Source organism: Temnothorax nylanderi, unplaced genomic scaffold, assembly GCF_030848795.1.
Source record: "Temnothorax nylanderi isolate EJ_2023f unplaced genomic scaffold, tnyl_v1.0 TNYL_tig0102_pilon, whole genome shotgun sequence".
Lineage (NCBI taxonomy): Eukaryota > Metazoa > Arthropoda > Insecta > Hymenoptera > Formicidae > Temnothorax > Temnothorax nylanderi.
The window spans coordinates 670,132-694,735 of NW_027249164.1; the positions used below are offsets into that span (position 1 = coordinate 670,132).

General features: G+C 40.5%; 4 protein-coding genes across 11 annotated transcripts; 2 read left to right on the forward strand and 2 right to left on the reverse strand.

The window, feature by feature from the left end:
- The first annotated feature begins 274 nt into the window (after positions 1 to 274).
- Positions 275 to 1,559, forward strand: LOC139775685 (ATP synthase subunit C lysine N-methyltransferase). The gene is made up of 4 exons (XM_071711905.1): positions 275 to 415; positions 505 to 677; positions 824 to 1,012; positions 1,072 to 1,559. Exons 1-4 carry the CDS (start codon positions 352 to 354, stop codon positions 1,219 to 1,221), a joined length of 576 nt encoding a protein of 191 aa, XP_071568006.1. The 5' UTR covers positions 275 to 351; the 3' UTR covers positions 1,222 to 1,559.
- LOC139775681 (neutral amino acid transporter 9) lies at positions 1,280 to 13,371 on the reverse strand. 6 transcript variants are annotated; one of them, XM_071711898.1, is made up of 12 exons: positions 13,200 to 13,371; positions 9,540 to 9,722; positions 8,707 to 8,872; positions 8,084 to 8,214; positions 3,683 to 3,840; positions 3,448 to 3,612; positions 3,313 to 3,369; positions 3,163 to 3,213; positions 2,900 to 3,076; positions 2,561 to 2,763; positions 2,374 to 2,478; positions 1,280 to 2,270 (listed from the first exon to the last, which is right to left on the reverse strand). In XM_071711898.1, the coding sequence occupies exons 1-12, from the start codon at positions 13,232 to 13,234 to the stop codon at positions 1,860 to 1,862; spliced, it is 1,842 nt and encodes a 613-aa protein (XP_071567999.1). In that variant the 5' UTR covers positions 13,235 to 13,371; the 3' UTR covers positions 1,280 to 1,859. The 6 variants fall into 6 exon arrangements, with proteins under 6 accessions (XP_071567999.1, XP_071567998.1, XP_071568001.1 ...); XM_071711897.1 differs by having other exon boundaries at positions 8,084 to 8,217; positions 13,200 to 13,367; XM_071711900.1 differs by lacking the exon at positions 13,200 to 13,371 and adding an exon at positions 10,271 to 10,476 and having other exon boundaries at positions 8,084 to 8,217.
- On the forward strand, positions 5,709 to 20,485 carry Pgm1 (phosphoglucose mutase 1). Of its 3 annotated transcripts, none has more exons than XM_071711896.1 (8): positions 5,709 to 6,031; positions 13,681 to 13,961; positions 14,410 to 14,848; positions 14,927 to 15,129; positions 15,214 to 15,415; positions 15,488 to 15,680; positions 15,777 to 15,960; positions 16,032 to 20,485. In XM_071711896.1, the coding sequence occupies exons 2-8, from the start codon at positions 13,710 to 13,712 to the stop codon at positions 16,254 to 16,256; spliced, it is 1,698 nt and encodes a 565-aa protein (XP_071567997.1). In that variant the 5' UTR covers positions 5,709 to 6,031; positions 13,681 to 13,709; the 3' UTR covers positions 16,257 to 20,485. The 3 variants fall into 3 exon arrangements, with proteins under 3 accessions (XP_071567997.1, XP_071567996.1, XP_071567995.1); XM_071711895.1 differs by lacking the exon at positions 5,709 to 6,031 and adding an exon at positions 11,652 to 11,838; XM_071711894.1 differs by lacking the exon at positions 5,709 to 6,031 and adding an exon at positions 11,838 to 11,856.
- A 223-nt stretch (positions 20,486 to 20,708) lies between these two features.
- On the reverse strand, positions 20,709 to 24,199 carry LOC139775686 (U3 small nucleolar ribonucleoprotein protein IMP3). The gene is made up of 4 exons (XM_071711906.1): positions 23,156 to 24,199; positions 21,093 to 21,407; positions 20,943 to 21,015; positions 20,709 to 20,855 (listed from the first exon to the last, which is right to left on the reverse strand). Exons 1-4 carry the CDS (start codon positions 23,269 to 23,271, stop codon positions 20,832 to 20,834), a joined length of 528 nt encoding a protein of 175 aa, XP_071568007.1. The 5' UTR covers positions 23,272 to 24,199; the 3' UTR covers positions 20,709 to 20,831.
- Positions 24,200 to 24,604: the final 405 nt, after the last annotated feature.

A 24,604-nucleotide genomic window follows, 5' to 3' on the forward strand; every position in this document is an offset into this window, starting at 1 on the left:
GATTAAAAATATTCAGCGCGGTGTATTGCGCAAGTGAAAACTCACGTATATCTGGCGCGAATGGCGCGATAACCTATATTGCTCAACGTAAGCATGGTTGGCGCGGGTCAGGTTAGTTTCGGTTTCTGCTCAGCACGTGGAAACCCACCCGTGTGCCCGTGGCCCCCGTGGGACGAGGGCGATGTGCAAGGTGCAAGAGGCAGACGATTGTCTGGGAAACATGAAGTTTCGAGTGTCAACGTAGAGCCTATGATTTCAAGCTTGTATGTACATGTTTGGCATTTATGGAGCGCCTTCAAGTCTAAATGTCTCATAATGTAAAAGAGAGCTACATTAGTGAGGCTGATCGAAATGGAGCTTCCTATCGAGACACGAAAGTCGTCGAAGATCGGCTTGTTCTTTATTGCAGCTACAGGTTCGTTGGTACATTGATATTGTTTTTATTATTGAAATTAATATATTGATCGCCGAGACGTTAACAGGCTGGTTTTCTTTTGCCGCCAGGCGGGATTGCGACAGCGATCAGCGTCGTGTGTTTTCCATTTCTGAGTCCTGCGTTTCGCAAGATATGTTTGCCGTACGTGCCGGCGACGCGTCAGCAAATGAAGAATGTTATTCGAGCGTTGAACGGCCGCTCCGGCTCCCTGATCGATCTCGGCAGCGGCGACGGACGTATTGTGAGTATATGATAATCGCGAGGTGACGGAGTCACGCGAGGAAAACATTTCTGTTTTCACGCCGTGAATGCAAAACAGATCGCGCGCGGGGACAAATTTTTCCACCCTTCCGACGACGGCGATTGAGATAATTTAATTGTAAACAGGTTCTCGCGGCAGCAAAGCGTGGTTTTAAGGCCCACGGTATCGAGTTAAATACCTGGCTGGTATGGTATTCGAGGCTTCAGGCGCTGATCAACGGTCTGTCGAGCGAGACTGCGTTTCTTAAGCAGGATTTATGGAAACATCATCTAGGAAACTACGACAACGTCGTTATATTTGGTGTAGATCAAATGGTAAGTTCTCTTATCAATATTTGTCGTGACACTTGAGAGAGAAAACAAGTCTTTTACAGATGGGAGATATCGAAAAGAAGTTCAATACCGAATTGCGAAGAGATTCTCTCGTAATCGCATGCAGATTTCCTCTTCCTAACACGCGTCCCGTTGTGACGATTGGACATGGAGTTGACACCGTTTGGGTTTACAAAATACCTCAGAGATGAATTTGAGGTAACGAGGATACATATTTAGATTGAATAAATTATACTAATATAAAAATAATTGTACATTTAATACTATATGTGTTTATTGAAGTACATAAAGTAGTCGACATTGATGGTCTTTATATATTCACAGTAAGAAAATAAATCTATCTCTCTTAGATTAATGTGTCGCGAGAAATTAAATAAATTATGTTATTTATTACGTTTTACTAAACAGCTGACTTAATACATAATTTCTATTGTGCTATCTTGAACTTTAATACATTTTTCAATTCAACTCATGAATTTCTGTTATAACAGACTGCTCAAATCCAATAAAAACTATATTTTGTGCCCAACACTTCTTTACCTATTTAAGGGCCGGTTGTTCCAACCTGTTGGTAATCTAACTAATAGTTAAATCATATGTCTATCTTTGTCTAATGTAAAGGATAAACAAAGACATATATATGATTTAACTATTAGTTAGTTTACCAAAAGGTTCGAACAACCGGCCCTAAATCTACCTATTTTTAGTATAATTTTCGAACACTATAGAATTTTCTTAAAGTTCATAGTGATATACACAATTGCATTCATAAATAATTAATATCAAACATAAATGTGGTCGCACAGTCTATAAGATTTTAACAATGTGCTCAACGATCTATGATGAAGAACTGAGCCGTGAGATTTAAAAATCCGATAACAGGTATTGCTAAGTGGAATAATACCGAACACACACCTAACTTTCCTTCTTTTTTCAAAATGGACAAATGCAGTAAACACGGGAAAGTGAAAACATAGATAAGGCCACTTAATGCGCCGGTATACCTGACAATAGTCCCGATGTAAGGTACAAATGTCGCGAAGATGATACATATAGAAACCAATATGAGATTAATGAAGAGCACTAAGGCTCTATTAGACGCTCCTTTGTATATCCACGAAAGTAACTGGATACGTAGCATGTACGCGAGCAAAGGATAGACAGTCACCAATTGGAAAAGTAGCAGTATACGAGCACCTAGCGTGAGGCCATCCCATTTTTGAAAATTATTCAGTAGATTCTGCAGTGAAACAAGATCCACAGTTTAGAAATAAGAGAAATTTTTATATCATGTCATATTAAATATTTTATCGTTTCCGCAGAAAAATATTGTGCGTACTTACGTCTTCTATGCACGATTTAGCCAGTGGGAAACACATGAAAAACGATACTCCAACGATGATATATGTTAACGTGACGAGGAGATAGGCTATGGTTAAATCCCTCCCCTAAAAATAAAATCGTTTTTCTATTTAATCTCCACAAGCGGCCCAAATGGAGTAAAAAAAAATGCGATTTAAAGGAACTAACATTCTTTTCTTGATCGCGATTATTATGCATTATGTTGACTACAATATTGTGGATGAAGAACGACATTGCTAGCATTCCGGTAAGCGCCGGAAATGTGGGCCGTATTACCCAACTTATTGCCCATTCGGCTTGGTCCATGTTGACGCCCCACGATGCTGATTTTATCACGACGAAAACAACTAGATACATGACTGACACCGTTCCTGTAAGATTATATTAAAAACTTATATCTCATAATGACAGATTTTTAATTAGAGTTGCATGATAAGATATTATTAAGAGAATATTCGAATGGTATATTAAATATAAAGGTGACTAATGTCGTATATGTATACTCACCGAGAGAGTTAAATTTCGTGAAAAATGTCGTGCTATTAAAATTTAAAAGGGGAAATATCAGTAGAGCCAGAAACACAGGCACCGTATTGTGCAAATCCCAGGCTGGTCCCAGTGTATCAAACGTTTTCTCACGAGTCAGAATGGTGTTATTGTCTCGGATCTCTTTCGGGCACAAAACTGTAATCCAAGCGATAAAACCAAACTGGAAACACGTTATTCTTGAGGAATAAGTTAAGATTTTGTATTTATATATGTATATGTACCTTCTTTATGCGAAATGTTCTCAGAGTATGTCGGCCAGCCAGCTATGTCACCTGGAAAATGAATACCGTGTTCCAAGATGATTCCACAAGGATTTTGTTTGCGTTTGGAATAAGTTAAGATTTTGTACTTATTATATATGTAATATGTACCTTCTTTATACGAAATGTTCGCAGATGCAGAATATGTCGACCAGCCAGCTGTGTTATCTGGAAAATGAATACCGTATTCCAAGATAATTCCGCAAGGATCTTTGTTTGCGTCTTGTTTGGAACAAGAATATTTACCATAAATAAAATTGACGCTATTGTACAGGAAGTTGGCCATCAATATCCAGTAAGCTATGGTTGCGCCCAACAGTACGGCAATACTAAAGACTCTGGCGATATGTTCCGCCCATTTGCCGATGTATATCCGACACAAGTCTAAGACTTCTACATTTGCTCCACCACCTATGTAATTCATCGCATATAATTACGTCGCACGTTGCGATAGAAATTTTGCGACGGAAGATTCTTTTACCGTGATAAGCGTGTGCAGCTACGAGACGGTAAGCAGTGTACAGGCACAGACCGCTCATCAGCAGGTTGAGGATGATTCCAGGAAAGAATCCGGCCATCGTAATTCCCCATGGCATCGTCAGTAACGACGATCCCAGTATTGTATTCCATATCGAAAATCTAAAATATAAGAATTAATTAAGTTTGTAATATTCTCGTAGAAAAAAAATATGATAATCTTACAGGAGATTATGTATTTTTCGACAGATCTACTCTAATATAATTTTTATTCAAGAATCAGACATACAAAAGAAATTTAACGTGAAATTATATACATAAAATTATATATATGTATACGTATACGATATACGTAATTCCACGTTGAATATCTATTTCATAATTCTGATTCTCGAATTTACGAAATATCAGAGAAGAAAAGCGGCGATCGCGCGAGGTCGTCGAGAAATTTCTAATCTATTTATAATAAATATGCGAGTCAGCTCGGATATCCTCTTATATAGAGGATATTCTATATAGCTTATCAGCAATTTCCTCTTGAATAATGTGTAACATTACGTTACGTTCATGTACGCAAACATTTCTCCGATAATCGACACTTCGCACATCGCGTTCGGACTCGTAAAAAGATACCCCCTCCCCCCCTCCCCCTATCTGTCTTCTGAAGACAAGACTCGGTTGCGCATCAGAATGCGCATTATCATCGTGTTTCTATCACCACGGTTATCTAATACGAATCCCATGGTCGTATCATAAGCAGTCTTATAATGCACGGCATGTGGATCAAGGGCAATTGCGTGTATCTTTATTCTACTGCTGAACTTGATTCGTGATGTCATTGTAAAGGCCACTTGGCGGAATCACGTGTAATTATGCGTGCGTAATTAGTAATTATGCGCCTCTTTCGCGACCGTGAGATAAGCGCGTACTTTCGGACTATTTTCGGCGGTCAAGACGCGCACTTTCGGACGTGGGCAAACAACCGGATTTCACAAACTCTATCTATCTCCCTTCTCGTTCTAATTTTTCTGTTTACCCGTCCGGAGCGAGCCGGACAGAGACCCAATTTCATCGTTCATCGAAAATATAGGCGCCGGCTCTCTCTCTCGTATGGAGATACAGAATATTAATTTTAGACCCGTCGGAAGTAACGATTAATTCTTGTTGCATTTTTATATCTCTAAGCTAAGTTTTGCCCCGTCATCTTTAAAGTTTCCGTTTTTTTCCTTCCGCTTATCTTTTTCAGAAAACAGGTCACATCTTATCGTGAACAAAGCAGAAAAAGTTAAGGAATAAAAGAGAACAAAAATGTTCTATTTAAACGTTCTACATATCATGCAATTCTGTGATATCGTGCACGATCTACAACTTTATATCGGTATAAATAAAGTAAACTCATTTGAATTCTATTTTATGATATTAATTTTGTTCTGTTTTGTTTAGTATAGGCACGGATTTTAGACTTTACTTAAATTAGCTCAGTTTTGCTTTATGGAGATGTAAAATAGAAATAGAAAGGAAAATGTAAAATATAAACCAGGAGTCATCCTCTAAGCCGCAAGCGTAAGGATTAAAATAAAATAAGCAAACGCTCATTATACATATACATTGCCCATATTTAGTCCTTTGACTTTCTTATATTGTTTTATCAAGTATAATATAAAGTCGCACTGTACTTTATATCATAATAAAATTTACAAAATCATAGATCGCGCGTGATAGCGGACAAAAAGGTATTTAACATCTAAGGAAAATTTAATTTGATTCCAGGTCCGGTTCTAACTGCAAGCATATCGTCGACGCCGAAATCTGAAAATCCTTGATCCGTCGCGTCGCGCGAATATCGCGACGATCGCGATTGCCCCATTGCCCGCGAGGAGCGCAGCTCCGGTGCGCGCGCCCATCCGGCGGCAACGGTGGCGGCGGCGGGTTGCCGGCTAAGGGCATTCACCTTCTCGGGGCGGTCGTCTGTTGCCCGGGCAACAGACAGAGCGGTAACCCCTTCGGGCGTCCCGTCGCCCGTCGCGCCGCGCTCCAGACGCTCCGTCGCGCGGCGCGAGGCGCGATTCTCTCGCGCACCTTCGTTCCCGCGTCTCGGAAACGAGCGGCCGCGTCCCCCCGGCATCACTAATCTCGGTCTGAGGTTAAGGACCGGGCGCGAAACGTGTCGGGAGCGGAGCGGACGGCCGCGCGCGGGCCGGGTCTCGCTCGTTTTCCAGACGCGGGAACGGGAGGCCGCGAGTTGTATAGTCGCGCGCGAGGAGGAGGCGGCTCTTCGTCGGCGTCTCAGGAGGACGCGATGCACGACGATCCCGTCCACGGGCAGGCCCGCGAGGTCGTCGCGGCTACGACGGTGAGTCTGTCAAGAACGTCGTCTCCTTACACTCGCTCCGTTAAAGGCGCGTCGTCGGCGTCAGTCAGTATTTAGGTTATATCAGTCACATGTAGGCGACGGCGCGCCGTGTGTGTGTGCGTGTGCGCGAGCGGCCGCTCGCGCGCGCGGATTCGACTACGAAGCGCCGATTGACCCGCCGGTTTCGCGAGCGTCACGAGATCTGTTTACGTTAACTGATAATTGAGAGAAAACAGTTACGACATCGATCGTCTCCCTCTTATCTGCGGCTATAAAAAGAAGCGACGCGGTGCATTTCTCCCGGTGATTTTCACCGCGGGAAAGGGAGGGGGGGACCACCCTTTTCGCGCCGCTCCTTTCCCACGGTCGACCGGGGGTCGACGACGCGAGAGAAAAATCTGCGCGCGGATCGGGTCCGCGTTTAATCGTTTCTTTCAGATCCCGCGTTATTTTCCAGCGCCGTCAATTAATTGTCGCGTTTTATATGCAACAACTATTCTCATGCCGTGTTTATCTTTAAATAACGAACGCTCTTTTTGGTGCGCGACGCGCGAGATTACTTAGGCGCGATAGCGTCTCTGAAATATAGTTGTTGATACTTGATACACGATTTCTCGCCCCCTAACGCCGCGCGCGCGCCGCCGCCGCCGCCGCCGCCGCCGTTGCGAGGGTATCGGTCATGATGACGAGGAAGAATCAATTCAGAGATGCGCTGATGCAAGTTTCGGGCCGGTTGCCATCAGCCATCAGCGGGAGATAAACGAGACCGCGTGATACGCGTGCGAGAACAGAGAGAGAGAGAGAGAGATGCACCCCGTGCCCAGCCACAGGACGCGACGGGACGCGAAAACATCGCCGCCGTTGAATAACATTTACATTACAATTATAAACAAGTGTACTTTTCACCGGCGTTGATAACGCTAAGCGCGTCGCCATCGATCTCCGCTTTTTTACTTCTTTACCCCCTCCTCCCCCCACCCCCTCCCCTTTGTCACCCCGTTCTCCCTTTGCGTGCACCGTGCGGCGTCCGCTGTAAAGTCAGCCGCGACGCGACGCCGAGACGGGGGCGAGGAAGTGAAATCTCCCCTCGAATCGGCGAGCAGTGCGAGAGCACCCCACGTGAAATCTTTTGTCTCTCCTAAAGCTTCGTCGCGAAATGCAGAGAGATGAATAAGCATTGAAACTTGCTACTGGAGAAATTATATCTCTGCGTATGCATCGGATGTTATTTGTTGAACGTTGAATGTTCCATTGATTCGATAGATTAATCAGGAATTAGTAATATTAATTTCTGGGAAAGTTGTGAAATGTTCTACATACACTGTTAAATTCGTAGTAAATTATACTTATTTTCGGTCATTTTTAACAATTCCTATAGATCGCCACTGCTCCTCAATATGCCGTTAATTTAACTAAACCAATAGAGTGCTAAAATAATACTGTTTTGTGTTGAAATAATAAATTTCGACACACACATGACAGTTAAAAATAACGAAACGTTATTTAATTCAAGGTATTGGTTTAAATTTCATTTAATATTTAATATTTAACAGTGTATTGTAATTGGAAGGTGTATATTAACTAACGGATCAACGAAAGTATGCACCGATGATTCAAAGCTTGATTACGAGATTTCTGTACCTCCATTCTGTAACTCCTGACGACGGTTTCGTTATCGTTATATTGTCGTTGCGCAGGTATAAGGTAAAAAGAACTGCGCAACGACAATGTACATAACGATAACAAAACTGTCGTTAAGAGTTATAGAATCAGGCGTTTTAATCTCTGAGGAAGGGGAGAGAGCAGACACAAACGATAGATAAATTCTATGATTTCTTCCGTAATCTGTTGAATCTGTGCACTGTTGAATGCGCTATCTCCGCTCGGCTTGCGGAAGGGTATTTAGGGCAAGAGTATCGATCGGTGACTCATTGATTTTAAGGGGCCGTCCATTAAGAGCGCACTGTGCCCATGTGAGAGAAAAACTCGAAAAATTTTCCCCGTTGTTTCACCACATAACATTACTTAGCTATCTTATCAGAAGACACTCACATGGTTACCAGCGAATTCTGCTTCGGTTTGAGATCCTTGCAGGCGGCCTGTACGATATCGGGTTGAAACTGCAGGGATCCAGGATTAAAATCTATCTCGTGCGCTTTCTTCGCGTTGGAATTTTCGTTCGTCTTCTGATTAAAAAAAAATGAAGAAAGTGATGCATAAAATTGAAGAAGTCGGATTTACATTAGCATTCGCGCATTTACCGGTCGTCGAGACAAATGTACACTAATATTTTTATTGCATTTCGTTACGTTCGAATTTATTATCGTGACGAACTTTTGGAAGATTTTAGATTTCAGCAGTTCTGATATCAAACTATTTTTTTTCCCATTAAAACTGATCCAACATCGTTATTTCTAACATCGATGTATAGAAATCGAGCTTCAAAGAAACGGATCTTATATTATTTTCGTGAAGAAATAAAGGAGAAAGGAAAAATTGAACTTTATACTTATTATAAAAACAAATGTGCAATGCTAAATTGAATCAAAAACTGTTGTGTGAAATTTTGCTGAACTTTGAACGCATTTTCCTCGAAAAGCTGATTTTCATAACCCAGATTTCTTTGAAGAAAAGGAACACACGCATATACACATACACACAATTGTTATTCTTACCAAGTCAACGTTGTGCGACTCGTAATTTCTTTCGTAGTCGAGATTCACTATGCAAAGTGGACTCGCCATTGTGGAAACGAATAATTCACTATCCCGCGTTGAAGAGAATGGCCTCTTCGGTAGGGCTAGAATCGTGTTGTAACTGGCGGTGTCTACGCTCCCGTATCTAGATAGAAAATAGGAGATATCTAAGATATGTAAGAAGAGAGATATGTAAGAAAAAACCACGTAGAATGACGTAGATAACATAGATCTCTCTATAAGTAATATATATATATATATATACGAGAGGAATTATTTTTGACCAAACTGACGTTTAATATCGTAGTATTACATTAATTCGACGTTTCGACACTAGTTTTGTGTCCTTATCAAGAGTTTACTAAAACAACAAAGCCATGTTACATAAAAATATATCGCCGACATATAAAATATATATGTTAAAACTGCAAGAAATTTATGTGCGGCTAATCTTTAGTATGGGACAGGTATATATTTTCCTTTTCTACGCTCTTTGTTCCTTGTGCGATATATTTTTATGTAACATGACTTCGTTGTTTTAGTAAACTCTTGATAAGGACACAAAACTAGTGTCGAATTAATGTAATACTACGATATTAAACGTCAGTTTGGTCAAATAATTCCTCTTGTTAATTTTCACTGGCGAATTGAAAAGAAGTTTATATTTTATATATATATACGATTGGTATATGTCACTTTATCATATCTATGATTACGTACGTTATGAATTACGTTATTAATTAATTATATATACTAATTATATGTAAATATAATATGATACATCTCGCAGATGCGTCTCATCCACATCTTACATGAAAGAGCAGCCGGCTGGGCTCGGATCTAAGTCGCTCGTTTCCGAATCGCCGAATATCGCCGGTTCCGGGCTCGTGCGGGATTCCGACGAGAGTAACGGCGTGCTCTCGGAACCGCTGTCCCGTGTCAGCGAGGAGTCGCTGCCTGGGTAAATACGCGACTTATACATAATGTCTCTGAAGCTGACAAAAAAAAAAAAGATATCGCTGTAATGAAAGAAAGTCTGTTCGTCCGTTCAAGACCCTGGCCTCCTCGAACGCGGTGGCTTTTCGGAGTAGCGAATCGAGATCGGAGACACACGAAGGATAAGGATACTTACGAGTACTTGCTTTAGGAAGCACGAAGTGTGAACGACGAGCGTTCTACGTCGCATTAAGCTATATAATCATGCTCAATGAGATTTCCTCTCCCGTCATCGCCTTTTTTTCCTTTCTCTTCCTTCTTTTTTTCTTTTTTTTTTTTTACGTGAAGCTATGAAATACGCCGAACGCGTATCACCCCACGAGGTGCGAGCAGCAGATAGCGGATTCAATAACTGCTCCCAACGACACGTACCGCGGTCTTATCGGGATGATAAAAGTATCGTTTTTTGGACCTTCGGTCCAAATTAACCGATTGACCGACGGGATCGCGCGAAAAGTTATCGGCGGGAGTTTAAGCGGTAACGATAATTCGGTATCACCGCGGCATTCGTCGTCGCGCGTGAAACTGAAAGAATGTTCCAACTCACTATCTTCTTCTGCTTCTTCTTTTTCTTCTTTTTCTTTCCCCTCTAACGCGACCGAACGGACCTGGTCCGGCCTCGTGACGTATTTTGACGTATACGAGTTACGAGTACGACCGGCGATCGGGAAATCGGGTAGGACCACTTCGCTCCCGCGGGACCGCGGCTATACCGATCGTGCGCCCTCGTCCGGAAAACTGGGTTTTGGAGTAGGTACGTCCCCGTTTTATAAACTCGCGGACTTTGTATTGGCGGTAGTGTATCCTTGACTTGAACACGCCTCCCTCCAGCCAGCGTGTTTTTCAACGATCACGATCGTGCCGCGCGCGTCCGTCGAACGAGCGCGGCTAAAAACCGCTGGCCGACCCGATCGGTCGCGACGATCGCGTGACTTCGCGGAGATTCCGCTCTTTCTTCCGCCCTTCTCTCGACACCGATACCCTCGCGGCCTCCCCCAGGACATCCGCGGTTTCCGCGAGAGAAAGAGAGAGAGAGACCGCTCTCTCTCTCCATCTCGCTGTCCTCCAATACCCGACGAAGTCGGACCTCAGCTTATTGTTAGATCCTCTCGGGGGCGAAAATGGCCCTTTTGCCACGAAAATGGTGCGTTTATTTTTCTTCTATTTGCGTTACAGATATAGAATTGCATGCAGCAATCTAGGAAGAAACCAGTCTATCATCAAGATAATCCGAATTTATCGACGCGAGTCGGCCCGAGTGTTTACGAGCGTAATTGTGCTCGTTTCGTAGATCATTCTCCTGTCACGCTTCTCTCAGCGATGATGTGAAATAGTCCCATGAATAACCTCTCGTCCATTTCAATTTCCGTCAATCGTAATCGCGTTTTTCCCGCGGGGCTTCCCGGGAAACCCCATCAAAGTCTCGGGAGGGAAAAGCGAAGTTTTCAGAAAGAGATTTTTATTACAATATGAAAAGTTAATAATATCCTCCCGCGAAATACAGGCTTCCCTTTCGCAGCAGTTGAACGCTGAATCTTCCTTTTATTACTTTACTACCACGTCAGACGTCGAACTCGCGCGACCCTATCCACTTATCTCTTAGCGACGCGTATGTAAGACGCCCGCTCTGTACATCTGCTATCTCAATTCAAAGCAATGTAAAGTATGCTGACGTCAAACACGCGAGTTAAATTTCTGATTTTTTTCCCCCCACTGTGATTACTTCCATCGACTTCTTAAACGGCTTGATTTCAGCTCGGATACGGCGAACTGTCACGCGAATTGTTCAGCGCGAGTCGTCTACGGTCTCGTCTTCCGCTTTATTGTCGAACGCGACGAGAGAGTCAATACCATGGTATTTTCGCGCGGTATATTTGCGGACGAAAAATTGTCACGCGCCCATCCCTATCTTATTCCCGTTTAGCTTCCGCGTTGTCAATCCACGCGTCATTTATCTATGAAACTGTTATCTGCATTACGTATAGGCGATTATGCGAACGTTCGTCGCCGTCGTTCTGCCTATTCATCCATTCGCGAGATCTATCCGCTGTTTGTGCAAATTCGGGTTAAGAAGCTTGGTGCGCGACTCGAAAACTGGAGTAAATTTCGTATACGGTACATTAATTTCATATTGTACGTCAGCATGATTCTCTTTTCAAGAATATAGCTCTATCAATTAACACATAGATAGTATTTATTAATATAAAGATAATTTTAATCAGTCGAAAAAGGATATCATTTTTCATTTAAAATCGAATAAATAAAAATCTTTGTGTTTTTTTCTTATTATGGAAAAAAAGTCTTTTTTTCTTTTCTTTCAAAAATAGCATCTTTAAAAGTGTAAGATTCATATCAGTCCTATATTTCACTTATTATTGTTTATTCACATGTCGCCTGAAACAAGATATTCTCCTTATTTACCGGTTATCGCGATAAATAACACCACGTGCCTCAATCGAATTGATAAAGACTCCCGTCACGAATTTTAGGGAGTTTCGAATTCTATCTGGGGGATATTTTTCACAATAAATTCTTCACGGTGATTTAAATAGGATGCTTATTAGCATCAAAAGTTAAATCGATTTAAGTATGAGAATTTATTGTTCCAACAAAAAGCTGTGTACTTGTAATAATGTATTTTAAAACTGACAAGTAATTGGCGCGCAGTTTATTGAATTAAAAAAAGTACAAAATTCAAATATTATTATGGTTATCAAGGCCAGCCGAAAAGGACATATCTAATTAATTGTGAAACTCATATTGGTCCTGTTTCGCTTATTATTGTTTAAAAGAAAAGTTTTTACTTAGCCAAGAATTTCATATTTTCTATCTTTTTTATACATTTGCAATATAGAGATTACTATCGAAAGAATTATGATTCTCTCCGAAGAAATCTGACTTGATGAAATATCTTTTGGGGAAAACACAATTTATTGTTTAGCGACGGTTAAATTACTTTGGCTACGGTGACGCTACAAATGCTTCGAAGCATTCCTCTTCTCTTTTCTTATGAAGGCTACGGTCAACGTGACGCTACAAATGCTTCGAAGCATTCCGCTTCTCTTTTCTTTCAATGAAGAAAGAAGGAGAAGAAAAACGCTCCAAAGCATTTGTAGCGTCACGTTGACGGTGGCCGAAGAAAGAAAGAGAAGAAGAACGCTTCAAAGCATATTTGTAGCGTCACGTTGACCGTAGCCTTTAATACATTATCCCAATCGTTTGAGAATAGGTTTTTATGCACAATATTTCTGTAACAGTTTATTTACTAATTTCACATAATACTTTCTGGCTCAATTCATGAAAAGAAAATACCAAACCGCTTTCTTCAAAGAACTCGACTGTTATTTTAAAGTACAAAATAACAATCGGTCTTAGAAAGTAAACAACAAAAGAGAACTTGTAGGTGTTAAACTCGGGAATCCAAAAATTGGTCGCAAGCCGGGTCCACTCGTTAGAGGAAGTATTAGAAGAGATACCTTAGCAATATCCGGACGGTCGTAGAGCTACCCATGGTTATCGATATACAGTTAATTATCAAAATGATTATCGGTAATCGACCCTTGGCGGTCCTTTTCCTCCCTTTCTGCCGAGGTATCCGACCGGCTTAGGTGTCAACGACAGGCAACCAGGCACGACACTCTACAGCTCCGTTGGCCCCATATGATTTTGATCGTGCACGTGCGCGCGAGGCTGCCCGCGCGGCGCGCCGCGCCGCCGCGACAGCTGGCGCGCGCGATCATCCAAGATGGCGGCGACCGGGCGCCCGTGCCCTTGCGTGTCATTGACAGGCAGAGTTCGGTCCGCCGCCGGCAGTTATCGGGCGGCCGTCGCGAGTGTACGCAGTGTACGCTCCTCGTTCGGTTTATTCCCTCGCCGGTCGCGGCCAACGGATTAACCTCAACCAGCCTTCGGCGCCTTGTCTTATCGTTTTTTTTTTCTCCTTTCTGTCGGTTGTAGCGCGCCCGTGGAATCACCACCGTGCGAGCATGACCGCGACGTCGGTGACGAGCCTGACGGTGAGCACCCGGGTGTACGAGGGCCAGAAGCCGGGCACCTCGGGCCTGCGGAAGGCCGTCAAGGTCTTCCAGCAGGAGCACTACACGGAGAACTTCGTGCAGGCGATACTGCACGCCCTGGGCGATCAGCTGACCGGCTGCACCCTCGTCGTCGGCGGCGACGGACGGTTTTACGGCAAGGAGGCGGTGGCGAAGATCATCCGGATCGCCGCGGCAAACGGGGTGAGGCTGATTGATCCACCATACAGATTGACGTAGACGAAGAATGTTGCACTGTGAGACTGAGAAATAATTGATTAATGGCAGCAATTAGAGTTTAATAGTTTTATACTTGAGATTTTATGTCAACCTTGAGATTTTATGTCAGAAAGTTGACTATGATTCTTTACATGTGGTGTATTATTCATTTGATAATATCGACGTTTTTACTCAGAAAAGTAATGCAGTTGGGTAATTCTTTTGTAAGGGATTATCTACAGACGACTGTGAGAGAGCAGAAACAATGACTTTTGCTTTGCCAGTAAATAATTAACGCAGGTAGCTTTTAATTGACCCAATTGACCACATTTATTAAATTAGTATTACATGATATAATCGATTAAAAGCATCTGTAAGAAAGATTATGATATGTAGAGATCAAGGAGATATGTTACAAATATTTCTTTTTTAGGTAAGGAAGTTAATAGTTGGTCAAAATGGCATTCTCTCGACGCCAGCGGTGTCGACTATAATACGAAAGTATAAAACGCAAGGTGGGATTGTCTTAACTGCGTCGCACAATCCGGGTGGTCCCGATGCCGACTTCGGCATTAAATTTAATTGCGACAACGGCGGCCCTGCACCGGACAATGTGACGAACAAAATCTACGAGCTCACCAAAACGCTCCAATCTTACAAAATTATTCCTGACATTGGTGTAGATATTGATAAAGTACAGAGTACCTCTGTTGAAGTCGATGGCAGACCATTTACCGTCGATATAATTGATTCTGTGAACGATTATGTGGAGCTTATAAAGGGGATTTTTGATTTTGCGAGTATTAGAAAATTGTTGCAAGGCAATGCGGATAAGCCAGCGTTTAAGGTTCTCATAAACTCAATGAATGGAGGTTAGGCATTATATAATTTGCATTTGGCATCTTTTATTACCCAGACATATCCTAATAGGAGCTCTCAATAATTTTCAGTTACGGGACCGTACGTGAAACGAATATTTAGCACCGAATTAGGCGTCGATGACACATGCTTAGTGAATATAAAGCCGTTAGAAGATTTCGGTGGTTTACACCCCGATCCAAATTTAACTTATGCCAAAGATTTAGTGAATGCTATGAAGGAAGGACCGTACGACTTTGGTGCAGCTTTCGATGGAGACGGAGACAGAAATATGGTGAGTAAAATCCATCGAAAAGTGGTCTAGAAAATTGGTCTAGATAGGAAATTGTTTCGTTAAATTGTGCTTGCACACTTACAGATCTTGGGCAAGAAAGCCTTTTTCGTCACTCCTTCCGATTCCTTAGCGGTATTAGCTGCTAATCTAAAATTAATTCCGTATTTCCAAAAGACTGGCGTTAAAGGATATGCTAGATCAATGCCAACGGCTGCAGCTGTTGATAGAGTCGCCGCTAAAGACGGGGTAAAATTCTTCGAGGTTCCTACTGGATGGAAATACTTTGGTATGCAGAATTTTTACTTTTATTGTATTAAAAGTTATTATTTTTATAATGCTTGTTTAATATAACTTATAGGAAACCTTATGGATGTTGGAGATCTGTCGCTATGCGGAGAGGAAAGTTTCGGCACCGGTTCCGATCATATCCGCGAAAAAGATGGAATCTGGGCATGCCTAGCGTGGCTCAATGTAATTGCGGGACAAGGAAAATCCGTGGAAAATATTTTACTGGATCACTGGAAAGTTTATGGAAGAAATTTCTTTACTAGGTACACATACATACTCGTCTGTCATTTTCGAATACATATTTAAATGTCTTTTGATTCAACGCTCCTAAATTTGTGGATGTATTGTTGATTATATAGGTACGATTATGAAAATTGCGACTCCGCGAGCGCGGATAAAATGATGCAGAGTATCGAAGCCCTGATTCAGAAGCCAGATTTTATCGGCAGAAAGCTGCAGCGCGAAGGTAAAGAGTATGTTGTTAAGCAGGCGGACAATTACTTCTATACGGATCCTGTCGATGGTAGCAAAGCTACGAAACAGGTACGCTCTACGATCGTATTAATATTAGTAATCTCGTATCTTCAAGCTAGTTACAATATTTTGTGCATTAGGGATTACGGATATTGTTTGCGGATGGCTCCCGGATAATATTCCGCTTATCCGGAACGGGAAGTTCTGGTGCCACTATCCGTATGTATATCGATAGTTACGAGAATGATCCGGCTATTTTCGTGAAAGACGCACAACTGGTCTTAAAACCATTAATTAATATCGCGTTAGAATTAACCGAACTTCGTCAGCATACTGGTCGCGACGCGCCTACTGTGATTACATAAGAGTTCGCTCGTTACGTTCTCGCGCTCATTCGTCGCGGGACTTATCTCATTCAACTTTATCTCTCATTTATCCAAAGAGGTTTATAAGGCAAAGGTTGGGGATATAAATTCATTTGGATTCTAGAGGTTCGTCCAATTTCATTATCAAAATCACGAAGCAATAGCATAATAATTGTTACTGGCGCCAATGAAGAAATTTTCCATTTTTATAAAGCGTTACCGTTTTACAATTCCATCCAGATATACATACTGTGCGTATTGGACGAGAACTATTCAATATGCATATCCAAGTAGCAATTGTGAGAAAAAAAATTTTAGGATCTATTAGGATCTCTACTAGATATTTAACGTAGATGTTATTGCTTGTATTCTCTTTACATCTCTCCATTTCAAGTCAATCGTAAGAGGATACAATTTAAACTTATTTAAATCTTCAATTTTTGAGTGTGTTAAGAATATTGGTATTGTAAGAGGTGATTTTTTGTCATAATCTCTGATTATTCAGTAGAAATTTTATTGATAATTTATCTATATTGCTCATATATTTATATGAGTTTTAATAAGCATTATAAAACTATGCTTATTGTGCGTATTACAATATGGATATATCTGGTACATGTAGACATTCTACTTGTGCTGTAAAATCTTCTTTGGAAAAATGTTTCGTGACATAACATTATGTTATAATGATATTGTTGATATGCAATAATCGTTACTACAGCATTATAATAAAAGAGAAATGCAGTTTATTGTGTCGAATACGCCCTGGGTTCCGTAAAGCGCATATGCGCGCATTTTCTATAGTAAACGTTACATATGCTATAGATAAATGCGCTCGTATACGCTTTACGAAACCCAAGGACAGAATACATAGATATATTCCAGGAGAAACTGAGCACAAAAAATGTCTTGTACTTATCTATCATAAAAATCATGTTGTCTATACGTTACTCCGATGATATGCGTCTTTTTACCAATACCAACTGACACTAAAGTTGATAAGAAGCTTTCATTATTATCGTATTTATTTCGCAACCATAAAATTGCAATGATATGTAATGAATGTCACCACGTGCATTCCGGTATGTAAAAATATAATTTGTAAAAATCACGACTTTGAATGGAAAAAAAATGGATACATTGTCAATCTTCCAAAGCTTATGTCTATCCGCGATTCACATTTGATATATTCGTTCTCTAAATTTTCATTCATTTTCATCCATGAATTTTATAGACTTTTACAGTGAAAATACTATCTAATGCTTGATTTGACGCTCTGGAGAAATTAATTTAATTAATACAATTAAATTTTTAACCCGATCAGATTGATACACTGTGGAGAGGGAGAATTATTTAGTTACTCGTAGATAATTTTATTAACCGCAATATGTCAAGGGCATAAGAGGACTGGAATTCAATATCAGATAGCATAATATTGGAGGATTAACAAAAGCGTAAATTCGATATTGTCTTGAAGGACCAGTTTTTCCAACGTTCATCAAAATGACCTTATTACTCTGTCTGCATTTATAGCCCAATGCTACTACGATCCAGGCAGAGACATAAGAGATTTGCCAAAGAAATTACTAGATTTTTTTTATCCGAGGATGGAATGACTGGTCCTGTGAAATAAATGTAGCGTAATGGATAATGATAAGCGGCTTTAATTTATCCTGGTTTATGAGATAAACATTTTATTAATAAATTAAGTCATCTTAAAGAAAACGTCACTGCGATCCGTACTGGGTGGTGACGCTATTTTCAAATTCTAATGATATATTTCGGAATTTCCTTTTCAGTGTCAGATTTATTGTATGAAAATTACATTTGAGTCTAACGTTGTAGATTTATTTACATCGATAAATTTATATTTCAATTGGAGTGGGGAAAGTATAAGTCTTTTTGCACTTCGTCTTGTACAGTAGCATATGTAAAACTGCCTATGTAAAATTTATACTATTTATTGCAAGACGAGCATAATACGAAGAGGATATTAAAATTAAAAAAAGAAAGTACATTGAAGTTTTTGTAGATAGTAGTGTACACACAACTGTAAGAATCTTTCTTTTCCATCAAAGCAGTCATCCATTTGTCTTTCTGAAACTCTCATACGTTTATTAATACCACACCTAAGCTGGTCATTTTCATTGTGATTCACAATGAATTCTCTTCGCTGCTGCGAATCGCATTTAAATGCGAATACAGTTTACTCCAAATCGCTTTTTACTTATTCCCGTTACGTCATTCCGTAATCATGCCCGATCTTTCTAAAAAATATATATACTTTGTTACTTTGCCTTCTCTAAACAGCTCAGTTCTGATATTCGAATATCGAAAGAAGCATGGATGCTTAAATTTGGTGAACTCACCAAAACCTGAGAAATAGCCAGCAGGACCTTGTCACTGTTTCTCAGAATTTGGGCAGACCCCAGATATAGCGATGTAGGTTTGCAAATTCGAGTTTAGCGCGATACTCAGCGTCTTACAGAGTCTTCAAATAAGTAGTATGTATCTTTGTGAAATACATACAGTTGTGATGCAACTGTTACGGGGGGTGAAATTCATATATCTGCATTTTGTTGCACGATATGTTTCGTTTCAAGGTTGTACGGACAACGTAATTCACTGAGTATCTCGTTAAGATTAATCGATAGAATAGAATACGTTAACGAACTTGTACAAAGAACAGTAGGACGATCAGAAAAGAAAGAATTGAATTTTTCTTTCGAAGAGGGAACAAAGTCGCGAATAGCCAGTCGGTGCGAAATTCTGTATGTAACAGTATATCTCCACGTAAGAAGAATTGAACAATAGATAGTAATACGAGTATCACATGTTCGATAGGTATGAGAGGCACATTATTGTATCTCGCGAGTAATGGATTGCGAGTTAATGGATGTCTCGGCTATTGATAATTAACAGCCGCGCAAATGTATTATATTACTCGTTTCCCTTTCGTTTTTCTTTTCGTTTCGTCTTTGCTTCTTTCTTTTGTACGATATTTCACTGCGAGCCTTCTATACATCGGAAATATCACGTAAGCGCGTTTTGTACTGCAAAAAAAAAACGTGCGATTACGACTCACGTTTCATTTCGAACGAATTGAATAAAAATTTCACGAGGCCGGTGTGGCGGATACGCCGCGAAGATAGATAAGAATTCGGAGCAAAAGCAAACGTAAACGTTTCCGTTTTTCTTTTCCTTCCGTGAATAAATGCAGCGTGTTATACGGAGAGATTTCGCAAGGCAATTATGTAAATAGTTGACGGTGGAGGAGAAGGAGAAGGAGGAGGAGGAGGAGATACTTAGGGACCTGAGCCGACACATGCCCCCGTTTGATCTGTCAATTACGTTCTAGAAAAGTGCGAGGGAGAAAGAAAAAGGGAAGAAAGAAAAAAAAATAGTGAGAATGCTCCGAGTGCTCTCTATAACGTAATAAACGATTATTTAACGCGGCGGCGATGTCACAGAGACCAGCACAGAGACTGCCGATTACTATAAAGATATTAACATGTAACATTTGTATCATAATCATAATAAATACTAATTATCATTATAAGTATATGAATGAGTGGCTGCTCGGAATGCACGTGGTATGATTCATCGATGCTCCATCGTTTTTCTTCGTCGTTCGACGACACCGCGTCTCCTAAATGCCGATTCTGAAGTGTTCCTGATACCATCATATCAATTCCGAGACATGTGTTCTGTTTATCAATTAATCGAATCTTATCTCTCTAGTGTCAGCGAATTATGTAAAAATGCATATTATTGTACTCTTGTTCCTTTTTGCCGACTAGCGCTAGATGTGACCATCTTGATTTTCAATTCCACATACATCTTAAATGCGGTATCTTCGTATTATAAGCAAAGACTGAACACCGAAATGCGAAGACTAAATAGTAAAACTACATTATAAATCCGATTGGTTCGATCGGTTTTTATCTCAGTTATTATAACTTGGCGTGAGACACTGCCGTGTCTCTTGATACTGGTGTATAGCCGGTAGTTTTTAAACAGTTTGTAAAATTTCTGGTTATAAATAAAAATCGCGAGTCGGATGTGTCGCATCTGCGTTAAACCGAAGTAGCAAGACCCTTCGCGTTTACGATTACGCGAACGCGTTCTTCGAGCGTTTACTTTTAAGCGATTATTATGTTCAAGCAACTCGTACAAAAAGTGGTGACGACTAATCCGACTTTTAATAAACTTTATCTCATTACAACGAATCTATGCGTACTTTATTACTTCAAGGTAAAGCATGTGTGTATTCGTATCCTTTTGTCAAAATCCTGATAACGAGAAGAAAACGACCTCTTATCTATGACACAACGATACGAAAAAAGAAAATCTTCCTTTTTACGAACAAAGACGATGCTGTTTAAGCCCATGTTTAAACCAATATTCCTTGAGATATGTCTATATACAATCAATACGTTTACGAACAAAAAATGAAGAATAATTAGTCTCTTTATTAATAGATTTATATATATTGCTGCACAAATAAATTTCTTTTTTTTTTTTTTACAAAAAACGTAGAATTTTACTATCAAGAGCTTTCAGTCGACGTGTAGATTATACTATATCAAAGTCATCCCTCTGTAAAACAAAAATACATGTATATATAATTACCAAATTATAATTTAATTATAATAACATATAAGAAAAGCTAACAGGAATTCTCACCTCATTGTTGTACTCCAATACGTGTTTCTTAATAGCAGACGTGTCTACCCATGTCACAAAGTCCTCTAAATTTCTGTAAAACGATCGACATTCGTTTCATTCATTTCTCCAATATTTGCGTGATGCGAGTGGAGAGTACAAAATGTTTACCTTGTTACCAAGAACGCAGGGTCTTTCACGACTTCCACCCCGACTCGGACATGGCCCTGCTCTATCAATTTCGTCGCCATCGGTATCGTCTGGCTCATCTTGCTGCGCACCATAACGACCGGGAGCCTCCGTCTGCAGAAGCAACTGGCGGTTACCTTCTGGGTCTGCGACAAGTCCCATTTCGTGGAGATCAGGCCCATCATGTACAGCTTCTCCAGCAGCACTGCGCCCTGCTCGATGCGAAAGGGATGGTCAGGCTCGACTTCCTTAATCTTCCTACCCAACTCCCGTATGTCCCGCGACAGTTTGTTGTATCTACAATCATTTCGATAAATATCAATACATTTACATTACATTTTTATTGTATTTATTACATTGATAGTATTTTATATAATTTATATTCTACTGTATGCTACTACATATTTTTTTGTTTTGAATTTTAGAATTTTTACATCACGTCATGATATATTTATAAATAACAATCCCACGTACACCGTATACCCAGTGAGAAATGATACATCGGATCGACGTCGATTAGATATCGAAATCTCGATATCAATATAAAATCGATCTTCACATCAATTTCGGTATTCAGGTGGTCACAGCTTTGACATTCATCGATATCGAAATCTTTGAAAAATCGATATATTTCGTATGATAACTAGAGCGCTTTTATAACGTTTTTTGATGTCATAATAGAGTCTGCAAACGGAGGGATTCCAACCTTTTTGTTTGAAGAATTATTTGATATTTATGAAAAATATAGCAATCGAATCAATGTCGAAACAATGTCGAATCGATGTCAATTTGAACTCTAATGAGGAAATTCACCCGACATAAAAAAAAATTATATTTATTTTGAAATTTTATTACTACTTTTTAACTAAATTTGTTTCTTAAGATGCAACCTATGATTATAAATATTTTCTCGTACTTGAAAAACACACTTACCTTAATGGGATTCGAACTCGGGACCTCTGGATCGTGAGCCAACCGTCTTACGTGGTAGACTACTTCTTAATTTGATGTAAGTGTTATATATAGTCTACATGTGTCATAACCAGCACAAATATATAATTTTTCAAAAATTCTTAAGAAACAAATTTAGTTTTAAAAAAGTAATAAAATTTCAAATCGGATATACGAATATAATTTTTTCTTAATGTCGGGTGAATGTCAGAAACCAGTGCCGGCTCATTACAAATAGGCCTATTGACAAAATAATAGAATAATGACAGTCTTGATGTGTGTATTAACCATACTCACGACATGAAATGCCTTCTCACATGAAATTGCACTCGAAACATATTCAGAGCGCGTGCTCCGTCTCTAACTAGTGGGAAATAGTAATCGAATCGATGTCGAAACTATGTCAAATTGATGTCAAAGAGTTCAAATCGACATCGATTCGACATCGTTTCAACAACGATTTGATTGCGTAGGGGAGACCGGGGCTAAACCGCCAGTTTTTTTTCGGAGCCGATTTTTAACAACAAAATAAATAATTGAAGTTAAATGTGGTATACCACTGTAAAGAGTGAACCTTTAGCTACAAAATTTATTAAGGAAATTTTTATCTACGTCGCTTTGTTTAACCGGTATAGAGCAAAAACGACAACGGTGCAAAAATTGAAATCTCAAAAATGCCGGGGTTGAACCGCCACCCCCCCGGGGTTTATCCGCCACACTGCATTTTCAATACATATACGTACATGTAATCCTGAAAAATGATAGGATACATTTTAATAATTGTTTTTTAAGAGAAAAATATAAAAATTTATTAAAAATTTTTATGCAAAACATTAAAAAATAATTGTTTTACCTATTCCATAAAACAATTTAGGCACGTGAATACAGAGGTTAACCAAATCGTAAACTCCCCAACGGCACGTCACATTGTCAACGCGGGCAACCACGGGGAATACGCGTGACGGCGTTCCGGTGCCATAGGATCAGCGCGGACCCTCGAGCAACCTAACCAAGCCGCGTTTCTCGCGGGGGAGCGATACATAGCGACAGGGGGGTTAGAAAAGCTCGCGGTGGAGCGCGACCATTTTACCGACTCGACGGCGTCCTCGCGCCGATTCCTCGACGCGCCGACGACGACGACGACGACGGCCATGACCACCACGACGACGACGGCCACGACCACCACGACGACGACGGCCACGACCACCATGACGACGACGGCCACGACCACCACGACGACAACGGCCACGACCACCACGACGACGACGACGACGACGACGACGACGACGATGACCACCACCGACACCACCACCACTACAACGGCGGCGACAATGACGCCGAGACGATGCGGCGAACGCTGGACGATGCGGTCGCACGCGCGACTGTCACTGACACAACGACCAACAACGACGATTTACCGCGGCCGGGAGTCGGGACGATCTACAGCGCGCGCGGCATGTCAACTCTCGCGCGGAAATCGCGGGATCTCAGAGCCGTGCCGTGCCTCGCCGTACCTCGCCGACGTGCCGTGAGCGTAAGCGATCTCGAAAACAACGGTCCGCCATCTTTTCGGTCGGCCAAAACACCCAAAAACACCCGTTTTGCGACGATACGTGCGTACCATTTCCCTCCTACACAAACTGACGCACGTGCAAGGGAAGACAGAATCACGCTCGAGGGAAACCTAACCTGAAATCGCCGTGAGCTGAAGTCGTGCGCCCGGCGCGCCACAGTGACGAGACTGGCGGACCAACCCCGGGTGCTTACTGGCGGATAAGCCCCAAACATAAGTTTCAGGTTTGATCGCCCACGAAATATTAGACATCAACGATAATGAAAAAACTACACTGGATTCGTGTTCAGCATGCATTACTCTTTATAATCACGTACCGCGAGATTTGGAGAGCAAATATTATTGCAGATATTACAATATTTCCACGCGCAGAAAATTTCACTTTCACCTTCCGAAAACACGTTTGCCCTCGTAAAAATCATAACACGGCAGGTAACCTGCCGAAACTCCGTTGGTCACATGGGTACCATAAGCAGCGTTTACAATGTTAATAGCGAGTTCGCACAATATACAGGTTCCGAGATATTTGATTTGGCGGTTCAACCCCGCTGGCGGTTTAGCCCCGGTCTCCCCTACATCATGCATGATTCTTAATTATTCGGCGAAGTTGTCCCAATATATTTTAAGAATATGTTATATTAATATATTTTAAATGTTTATAATATTTTTAAAATAAATTTATAATTAATTAATAATATAATAATAATCATTATTCTCACTAAAAAAGTAACTTATCGTTACCATAACTCGTTTTTCTCATTAAAAAACGTAATCCCCGGCAACAAATTTTTCATATAACATCATATATATATAAATGTATATAATCCTTTTCTAAAATGGACATTATATGATATATATATATATATATATGTATATATAATTTATATAATTTATATAAATTATATATAAATATATATATAAATATATATATTAGACCGCATACTTGGTTAATATATAATTTAAAACACAA